This window comes from Brachycentrus maculatus, unplaced genomic scaffold, assembly GCF_059751285.1.
Source record: "Brachycentrus maculatus isolate JH-2025_06_01 unplaced genomic scaffold, ASM5975128v1 h1tg000494l, whole genome shotgun sequence".
Taxonomy (NCBI): domain Eukaryota; kingdom Metazoa; phylum Arthropoda; class Insecta; order Trichoptera; family Brachycentridae; genus Brachycentrus; species Brachycentrus maculatus.
Genome location: NW_028281241.1, coordinates 127655 through 138885, shown reverse-complemented (window position 1 = coordinate 138885; position 11231 = coordinate 127655). Strand labels below are relative to the sequence as shown.

The following is an 11231-nucleotide window of genomic DNA, read 5'->3' as shown; positions in this document are numbered from 1 at the left end:
TAACATTAAAAAATTCCTGGCTGTCAGTCTATTTTGATAAAAAAAAACACACCCACTAATTTTTAGTAGGTATTACATTTAGATTTTGATTATTTCTCGTATACTAGAGTTTGATATGTAGTCCTCTGGTAGAAAAACAGGAACTTTTTATTTTTAATTTTTCCAAAAATGGCAATAAAACAACTCTATGGACACCTAGATAAGTAGCTAGACATGCTAAAATCAACGTTATTGCTTGTTTGCATAAGGGTGATTTTTATATTACAAATAGAGATAATATTTTGTTGGATCCATAGATATTAGAACTAGAAAATGGTTTCCTCGAATGTGTGATTAGTGGTTTGATAAATGATCGTCCGATTTTTCTTGAATGAAAACTGATTCCGAGAAGGTTGTTGTTAAATAAATACATTCTGTTAAACGAATAGATCATTCCAAATATATACAAAAACAATTACTTTATATGAATTATTTTCGTTGAATGGGCGATAGTTTTGCAGGTATATTTTTTTCGTTCTATGTATATCGATATTTTTCAGAACTATATAGTACGTATTTCATTCGTCATTTATTTAACTACATATAATATTTACGCTGATAATTATATTTACTCCGATAAATATATGATTGCCATTGAATTTTGTTGCCGGTATCTCTAAATTATGCAAACATAATTGCGATCAGCTGTGTTTTGTCATTGCATGAATTTCTGTCGACACGTTATGTTTGTTTGATTTTCTTCTTGAATCGCAGTTGGTATATTCGTATCGTTCTTTTTTCATGAACAATCAAGGGAATTCTTGGAAATCTGAACATTACAGGCCGCATAAATGGATGCCATGGATATTCAAGCTGTGGAATCTAAGTTGAGTGATGTGACAGTTACGGCGATTCCGATGACGACGCAGAAGCCAGCTTACAACAATTCGACCAGCGCGTCTTCAGTTGCTAACAACATAAGCTGCAGCACCATCAACTTGGTCACTTCCAAGGACAAGGATAATGGCGTGTCCAAGTACGCGCAGCTGCTGACAGTGATCGAGGAGATGGGCAAGGATGTGCGCCCCAGCTACTCCGGCAGCAGGAGTTCGGCGGAAAGACTGAAGCGGGGAATAGTCAACGCGAGGATACTCGTAAGGGAATGTCTCATGGAAACGGAGAGATCGGCCAGGCAATAATGTACTACCTATTGTCCAGTATTCGTCGGCGAAACATTGTGTTGATACATTCACTGTGACTGGGAAACTTTACTATGCCTAGAAATAAGTTTCTTCAAACTGACATTGTATACTTTAGTGTAATATTATAGAGTATTTAATTATACCCGCATTTAAAAATAAGGATATGTAATAGAAATATTTCAAGAGCTACCTCACTGTTGATCGCTTAGTCTTCGTCAGAAGGATCTGTTCCGGGAATCGGGTTAATCATTCTCCCGGCTGTGAAGTAAATTTCCTTTTTAAGTGAGATATATACATTTTTGAAATGGTTCATAAACAGGCACTCACTGAATTATGTATATGCATAATTCTCACCGAGTATACGAGATGAAATATACCAATATTGCACGTTTATATAGTTATAGAATAGGTTTTGGATTGTCCAATTCTCTCTAAATGTTTCAAATAAAATATTGACGGAAAGTGGTTATTCAATAAATGGCTATTTAAATTTTATAAGGATAGTAATTTTTTGAGCTTTCCAAGTACAAATTAAGTGTTTTATAAGTATGGTGTTTTTCTAAATAGTAACAATTTGAAGTTTTACCATGTTTACCTCATTATACATTTATGACTAAGACAACAAATATTCAGTACTCGAGTAAAATAGAAATTTCTACCTCTAATTGTTACATGATGCAAATCTATAGATACCCAACAATTACACTGTACTCAGTAGTAGTTCTGGTAGTTTAAATGACCAATTACTACCCCATTCTATGATAACAACCGCAATTTAATGTCCTTAAAAGATTATGAAATTAAGGTTTGTTTTAGTATGCATTTGAATAGTGGTAATAATAATCTTGATCATGTTAAATATATATGAAAGTTTACCTATTGTAGGCCGAGAACATTAACTTGATGTGGAATCATGTACCTAACATTCAATTATACTTATAGTGTCGAACATTTTTTGTGAATGACAGAATGGTTAAATATTTTTACTTAGTTATTTTGTGAGAGATTAACTGATTATTTGTCGTAGACTTATAAACATACTTCTATTGTTTCTTTTGTTAAATTTAGATTTGTAAAAAACAGCTTTAAATATTCAAAACTCACTTAAAAATATGTATCTATATGATCTCAATTACAAAAAGTTTAATATTTTAAGCCTGGATAATTATATTTAGACTATTATACACATGACCGTAGCTACGAGGGTGCATTCCTTCCTGAAATTCTCGCGATACGTCTTTTAAACAAAATGTTACTACAAGTACAGTAAGTCCCTTAAGTTATGCGACTTATTTTTCATATATTGGTGTACAGCATCTTAAGTGCTGTGAGAGTATATGCTAGGTTTAAACACGTGTATATTTGATAATATTGACATTAATTTAAGGGTTTTTGCATTCCACTATAATGGTAGAATGCAAAAATTAATCTTAGTATCATCACTATATACATACTTGTTGATAGAGAGAGCCCTTTGCGGTTCTCTTCCAAATACCTAGTACATGGTCTTTATGCACTTAGGGGGTGTTCTTCAGTATAGGATTCACTTGTACAGAACTTAAAATTAATTTTGTTTTTTGAATATTCATTAAAAAAAACAGCTCGCAAACTGGGACATTTTTGATCTAGACATATATTTTATGTAGGGACACAATATCTTTTCCCAATGTTTAATTCCTTGAGTTTTACATCACTTATACCATATGCAATTTCCATATGTAGTGTTTGACAGATGGCTGTAGCTGTCATTTCCCAAAAAAAAAATTGACTGCCATACCAGTTATGATTTGAACAAAAAAGTAAACAAATTCCTTCACGTTTTTTCTCGCCATGGTCTTGATTGTACATATTATCATTTCAGCTGAAAAAAATAAGTGTTGATTTTTCACAATGCCGATTTGCACGGAATTTTACTGAAGTATGGTTGTAGTGGATGTGTTTAACAAATATGCCATTGGGGTTTTTTTATCTTCATTGTTATTTGCTCAAATCTGATAAAAATCTTTAGCAAATTATAAATGCCATTTATTTGGTTGGGACCAAAACTGCATTATTATATCATTTAAAAGAAATTAAAACCAATTTCGCATAAAAAAATATTTCAGATAAATCATACAGATTATATAATACATTTTAAAGTTTTCTTTACAATTTCCACCTCTTTCAAGGGCATTCTCAAATTAGTTTTCTTTAATGTTTGTTTATGAACTTTATTTTGAAAGTACTCCCAAATGTCAAAACTATTTCATGAAAATAAAACTTTTTAAAAAGTTCTTTATGAAATTATGATTTCTACAATATTGAAAAAAATATAGTGGTTATTTGGTGAGAAGTAAATTATATGCCATTTACAAGAAAAATAATTATGTGGCGTTTTATTTTGAATTGAAAAGAAATATAAATAGTAGATATAAGTTGACTCCAATTTTGTCCTGACAACTCTAACATTGTCAAATGTACTTATTTATTATAAGCCTTCAATTTTTGCAGTCTTACCGCACACTGCCAAGCCAAAATAATATGTTACCATGTATATTATTAATGAAAATATTTATCCGGTATCAATCTGTCCAATCTGTGTTCCAGATAGTACAAATTATTATTGTCAGTTGAATAAAGTAACCAAATATATAAGGTTTACGAATTGTGTCTCTATTCGATATTACGATTTTTCAGAAACTAAATATGTAGACTATTAAGTATTTTTATGCATTTTCTGAGTGGAATACCAATCTAATAATGTTGATGTAATTGTTACTTAGTGGATCTATTTTACAGTGTATTTTTTTAAACATATTAAAGAAGATTATCCTACAGACATTTTTCTTTAATTGCACCTAAATCTAATAAATATATGTATTTTTTTTATATCTGATACAAATGTAACGAAGGGAAGCAAGCCAATAGTTGAATAATCTTTGTGAATATTTGAAAGGATGGAAATAAACAATTATAATACGGATACGCATCCATGATTTTTATTACATTTATTAATTATTAATCTAATTGTCAAGTGTGAGTGCATTAACTTAACATGAATCTGTTTATCCTATCAGAACATTAATAATATGAAAAGTGATCGAGTCCAAAATGTTGATTGAGGTAATCTTGTCGAATCTCGTAATAACTCGATATCAGATGTTTGCATGATATTTTTAGTGCTGCCTAAAGTCATTCTTTAAATTTTCATAAATAATACATATTAAGCTAATACATATGGTTTCAACTAATGGCCGGGAATTTAACTTCCCAATTAAGTTCCCATATTATATAACTATTATCTTTACTCAGAAATAATATTCAGTTAAAAGCGTAAATGATTTGTTAAAAAAAGGGTTGTTTTGCATGAAAATGATGGAGTAGTAGGTATGGTAAAATATTGTTCGAATCTATAGTAACGCTTTGATCATCACCTGCGCGATGGTTACTAGGCGTGGTGATGGCCGACACCGTCATAAAGCCACAACCAGATTTGTCACACGAGCATGCATAAGGCCTCTGGTTTGATTCTTGCCCACGTTCATCGTAATATAAATATATCGGAAATTCTCTTACTTTCAGTAATTCCACCATCAATGAATCCATTTCTGCAAGATTAATGAATTTCTGCTTATCATTTAAATACAAAAAGATATTTTTTAGTGGCGATGTCCAATTCAGTTGTGGAAACTCTGCTGGCGTGGAATACTGTCTACAGCGCTGACTCCGTGGAATGGTGTCCTATTGAACCTTATTATAACATCTTGGTGTGTGGAACTTATCAACTTCAAAAGGATGAGGAGAATCTTCAAGGTAACTTATCACGGTTAAATATTTATAACATTTTAAATATTTTTATTATAAAAACAACCGCTGATTGTGCTTTTCTAGGTTATTTTTATAAACAGTTGTGAAAATCTAAGACAATGGGTGGCCAACCTTTTCAGCAGCCGGGCCAAATTTTAGAAATGAGATTTCATACCGGGCCGTAAAACAAAATTTATTTTATTATTCAAAGCAAATATGAAATACATTGTTGTTTAAGAAGATGTAACAAAAATGAGAATAAAATATATTTATTAGGGGAATACAAAAAATAATAATAAAAAAATAGAGAAAATAAAATAAATTTTCGTGAGACGTCTGATTTTGTTTGTCAGAACTAAGTGCATCAATGTTGATAACGATAGATCTTTTTGCTTCACCCAAACAATTTTCCAAATGCTCATAAGTAATTCTTATATGTAATAAGTCGGTTATAGCAGCTTGTATTCTTATCAATGTGTATTTGATTCGATCACAAAATGTTGTGATTGTTTCAACACAAATATACCATAGAAGAAATTGTCACGATAGTGAGATACTTCCATATGCAAGATATGATACGATCTACGTACGATGGAATGTTCTTTTGGTGGTTTTATGTACACTTATGGAAAAATGTGTGATTTGCTCCGCGGGCCACAAGAAGACACCCGGCGGGCCGCAGGTTGGCCACCCTTGATCTAAGATATTCAATAAAAAAAATGATACACCAAAAATATATAGAATAAAATTCAATAAAAAAATATTATGAAATAACCCGCAAAGCCTCTATCATAAGAGGCTTGTCTGCAGGTAGCATAGTAAGGATTGGGAATGTAGATATGAAAAAAATACATCCTACACACCCAGACCAATTGAACATAAGCATTTATTGAATTCGCTTCGCCATTGATGGGAATCGAACCCGCTATGCCAGTTTCGCATTCGGACATCTACCCAACTATGTCTGTTATGTAGTTATGTCATTAGAATCAATAAATCACGCAGGTTATCAAAAAGTTTAAGAATAAGATTGTGATTTCAGTAGCCAACAAACTAAAGAATGTGTAGAAATATGATAAATGCGTAGTTTTTTGTAATATAAAATTATTTAATTTTAATTTGTAACTATTTATAAAAATAATATATATATATATATATATATATGAATCTTCACTAGTGTAATTATTTATGGTTTTCCAGATTCACAATCTCAAAAACGGCTTGGAAGAATCTATCTCTTTTCAGTTGATAACGCCACAGAATTTTTGGAACCAATTCAAACTATTGAGGTAGCAGCGGTTTTAGACCAAAAGTGGTGTCAGCATTCCATAAATGGGTTTCCACATTTAGGAGTTGTTAATGCAGCTGGATTTTTACAAATATACAAACTTTCAAAAGTCGAGTCTTTTAAGTTAGATCTAGTCACTCAATTTGATATAAGTCAAGAAATAAAAGTCTTGGCACTGTCATTAGATTGGTCTACTGCGAGAGAAAATTCTGATGAACCACATATAGTGGTCAGCGATTCTTTGGGAAATATCACTTTGTGCAAATTAATGAACGGAACCACTATTGCAACAATAGATTCTTGGAATGCACACAGTTTCGAAGCTTGGATTTGTGCCTTTGATTATTGGGACCCCGCAGTTATTTATACTGGTGAGTATGGAAGAAAAATGGCTTTGATTTAATTTAAAAATACAGTTAAATGGTTTTTAGGTGAATTTATAAAGTTAATGGAAGACAGAGTGCATTAAACTCGAAAACCATATATACTATGGTTGAACCAAAATAGTGCTTTTACATTTCATAGATATTATGTCATTATCCCAAGTAGTTTTTAAGAAATGCAATATTATTTACAGGAGGTGATGACTGCTGCTTTAAAGTGTATGATGTGCGCTGTGGAAATGATCCAAAACTCGTCAACAGATGTCATGAAGCGGGGGTAACCAGCCTACATTCTAACTCCAAGCAGGAACACATTCTGGCATCTGGCAGGTTAGTTAGGTTGATAAATTATAAGATATGTAGTTCGTGCAGCTTATAAGGTGTAAGTGGAAAAGATTTATTTGTACTGCCAATCTTTATGGTAAGGTGGAAAAAAAATATATCTGTCACTCCGATATCTTCATAGATGCACCTAAATTACTACCGGTAATTTTTACTGCTCTAATTATGTTTTTAGTATCACATAGAGGGTTGAACACTTCAGACTTTTATTTGTTTGTTATGAATATCAGATGGGTGAAGGATCAATTTTGAAAATTTTATGAGAGCTATTGAAAAATTAATAATAGAAATTGATAATAATCACATTAATCATGGTTTTCATAGAAATCATCCATTATTACCAATATTCAATACAATAAAAAAATAAATAGTTAAAAAGTAATGTAAAATGTGTCCTTGGTACGGGAGATCTTAGTAAGAAGACATTAACTTAATTTTCTTCCAATTAATTGTGACTAATATGTACATGAATGTGTTAACATATATAAATGTATTGTATTGATTATAGTTACGATGAAATCTTCCGGCTTTGGGATACCAGAAAGCTTAAGAGACCAATAGCGGAACAAGTTCTGGGTGGGGGAATATGGAGAATCAAGTGGGATCCGTTGCAGCATGAAGCTCTGTTAGTAGCTTGCATGTACGGTGGTTTCAAGATACTAGACAGCAAGCACTATTCTGCCGTCAGCGTTGTTGCTGAATACAATGAGCACTCTTCTATAGCTTACGGCGCAGACTGGTGTAAAGACATGTCAAGGTTTGAAAAGGCCGATTCCAATTATTCTCTATGCAGAACTATAGCAACATGTTCATTTTATGACTGTAAGCTTAATGTGGCGCAAATAAAATATTGATCTGAAAACATTCTTTGGCATTTTCATTTTAAATAAAAACCTATATGTTTTACCAATAATATAATTCTGAATATTTGTTTGTGAGCTTGCCTGCTAAAAATTCAAGGGTGATGCTAATTTCTTGGTCTGCGTAACAATTTTCTGCTCAAAGTGTAAATGTATTACTATTCATGCTGATTTATAGGTTAGTTAAATATTTTGTAGCTTAAAATATAAATTATATCCTGATATTTGGACACTGATTGAGGTTGTTTTAATAAAAGAATGTAATGGGGGTTATAAAAGTGATTGATACAATATTCAAGGTGTTTGAAAATTATTTACTTTACTACAAGTCATGACAAATATCTTTTTATAATTACAATAATTATTATTACATAACTTTAAAATTTCATTTATCATGTACAATACTCACTGAGACAATTAGCCGCTTTTACATAGGAATGATCTAATTCTATACATCAAATCAACTAAAATACTCATTATGTCCAATATACCAAATATTTCTTTATAGTAAAATTATGTACCAGCATTGTTTTCCAAATACTTTTCTTAAATTACAAAAATGAATACAAAACATGAAGCGTTCAAACTTGGCAACCGTACACCGTAATATGTACCAAAATTATTCTTTAAAACCAACAAAGGCGATTTGTGACCTTGTTGCCAGAAACCTATTTGGATGAAAATACTATTTTCTAAGTGCATTTATAATAATCTAAGCAAAACTCCCTTCATTAGTACTGGGGCAAAATTATTCTAAATAAGAAAATATACTAACCGGAATTAATTATATTTCGCTATATCAATCACATAAGGCGTCAAAAAATAAACATGGTCATGTTAACTTAGAAATTGAAAAGTAACAATTTAAGATACATTTGGTGTTATTTACTTAAACCAGTTCTAAATTAGCTAATTGAAATATCGATGGCAGAATTTGATTACGTGCTTAATTTTACTTAAGTCACTATAAATTGCTAAGTATCGATTTAAAAATTAAATTAAACTGTTATAATTGTTGTTTCATGCGACCATTTTCTTTTTATATATTGTTATAAATAGAATAGAAAGAAATCCAATTACTTTGTTTCAAAATTTTATAGCAAAATTCAGCCAATATTTAATACGAGAATATTTGAATCAAAAGTATTATTGCGAATTGTTTATATTGGTAAGGCAGATATGTACAATTTCATAATGTTTAATATTACATTGGAAGTTTTTTTTTAATGTCTTCAAAACAATATATTCTAAATACATATACATTTGAACTTGTTTGGTTAAACAGAAAAATAGCCGAACTTGAACACTTTGCCAACACGCAGTGTGCTCTACAATACCCACATTTCCTGCACTCAACTCGTTGGAAGATATAGAAGGCCATCAAATACAATATATTCCAGTTGGAATGGACTCCTTTATGGTCTAAGCATGTTGACATTTCCTGTTCATTTTACAAACTACATATAATGATTGCCGATTTTCTAAGAATGTAACGTAGAAGTGTAATATTTACTTGGCATGTTCACGGTGGCCCATACTTCTGATCATTTAGCATACTTCAAGTATTAAAAATGATTATATTTGTATATTCAGAATAAAATTATGTTCCACTAAAAAACAGAGCTTGTGATGTCATATTGTAATTTTGAACCCTTTGGAGGCGTAATAATTTTTCTCGATTAGTCGCTTTGTTATATTTTCCAAAAATCCAAGAACTGTTATTATGTTGTAAAATTGTACACTTGCAGAACACAACCTTAATATCATGCAGTAAAATGACACATCTTTCTATTTTTTTTCTTTTTAGGAGCAGTTTCATGTAACATTGTTAGGCGCAATGTTTCATTTATGTGACATAATTTTGTGGTTGTCACTCATTTCTTTTTTAGATGACAGAAATTTCCCTAACTATACTTTCCCAAGTCTAGCAGATCTCCATGCGGATGGGAAACTTTTTTAATTCTAAAGGCTGTGTTCATTTATCTGATTCAACACAAGGCCACAGTAAAGTGTGGTTTTGTGGACACAAACACACTGAAGCTGAATTTTTTATATTTATTCAGTTTTTTTCTAATTGGCACAAGACAAAGGGCCATATCAAAGTAGCCAAGAGGCTACAGGTTCTCCGCTCCGGTGTAGACAATGTTTCCGTTGTTCATAAATTGGGGATTGCAGAGTGAGTTGATGCAAAAATATATACTTGTATTTGTAAAATACACTGCCATTTTTTGTTTGAAATTTTCAAATTGGATTTTACAAATGATTACAATGAAGTGTCATTAAAAATTATTAATATTTTTAAATAGTCACGTAAATCATTAAAATAAATCTGATTCTGTTTTTCTGTACGTAGAAAAACAAGAATAATAAGTGTATTTATTCAATACTCTGTGCCCATTTGTGTCGCACTGGGTATTGTGTTTAAGGGTCAATGGTATAATGTAGTTAAAAGATAATAGATGTCTATTTTTGTTGAAGTATTTTTAGTACGCTATTCTATACACAAATTATGAAAATATGCATTCAGGTGGAGTCTAAAATTGTAGGCAAAAAAGTAATGCTTTTGAGAGAATGATTTTTTTTCCGGATCATACAGCCAATTTTTTTCTTTAATTTAGTACAGTTTATTATACAAGCTACAATAAATTTGCCATTTTTATCACACTACATTATAGATGCATGAAAGTTGATAGTAAAACAACCATGTAATAAAAGCAGTACAAAGTTTTGAAGCTTTCATTGGTAAAGAAATAGGGTTCTATTCTGAATATGAACTTGCTTCTGTAAAATCACACTAAAAAACAACAGGAATAATAAAATACCACTGCAGTAAGTAAAATAAATATGAAAACGATTAAGCAGGACATGCAAAATACTGGATAATAATGGCATTACTTATAAATAATGAAGTAATAGATTGGTAATTACCAACTAGTCAAAAAGTATATATTATGGCGTTATATTATGATAAAATGCCTCAAAAATGTCTTTCACTCGTAGGATGATTTGTCTACCTTTCCCATTGATTGTTTCCTGCATTGAATAAATGAAACACAAGCAATATTTAAAGAGTTCTCACTGTTGAGGCACAAAAATGACAAGACAAAATGCAAACCTACTAATGTATCTGATATTCATTGAAAATAACATGGATTATGGATAAGTTTTTGCTGGACTCATGATCATAGGATTTCACGCTTTAATTTTGGAAAAACAATAATTACAAATGCCACTACAAGGAAAAAGTAAAATTAACTTTATTATGTTATATAGAAATCTGCTTCATAAACGTTTTTAAACCCCACATATAAAAAAAAAGTGAGAAATAATTTACTATTGGAAAATTATTAGTGGTAATTCGATAATGGAGTTGACCATTTTTATTTACAGG

The 11231-nt window shown here is 30.9% G+C and overlaps 1 protein-coding gene across 1 annotated transcript; it reads left to right on the top strand.

The window, feature by feature from the left end:
- Nucleotides 1-359: 359 nt before the first annotated feature.
- On the top strand, nucleotides 360-7846 carry LOC148301992 (diphthine methyltransferase homolog). The gene is made up of 6 exons (XM_088272338.1): nucleotides 360-500; nucleotides 794-1171; nucleotides 4813-4973; nucleotides 6168-6626; nucleotides 6833-6968; nucleotides 7489-7846. Exons 2-6 carry the CDS (start codon nucleotides 831-833, stop codon nucleotides 7832-7834), a joined length of 1443 nt encoding a protein of 480 aa, XP_088128464.1. The 5' UTR covers nucleotides 360-500; nucleotides 794-830; the 3' UTR covers nucleotides 7835-7846.
- Nucleotides 7847-11231: the final 3385 nt, after the last annotated feature.

Bases quoted from the DNA above. Each gene is read 5' to 3' on its own strand.
- LOC148301992 (XM_088272338.1), top strand. From the start codon at position 831: ATGGATGCCATGGATATTCAAGCTGTGGAATCTAAGTTGAGTGATGTG. The intron at 6,627-6,832 runs GTGAGTATGGAA...TATTATTTACAG, and splicing joins CCCCGCAGTTATTTATACTG to GAGGTGATGACTGCTGCTTT. The intron at 6,969-7,488 runs GTTAGTTAGGTT...TATTGATTATAG, and splicing joins CACATTCTGGCATCTGGCAG to TTACGATGAAATCTTCCGGC.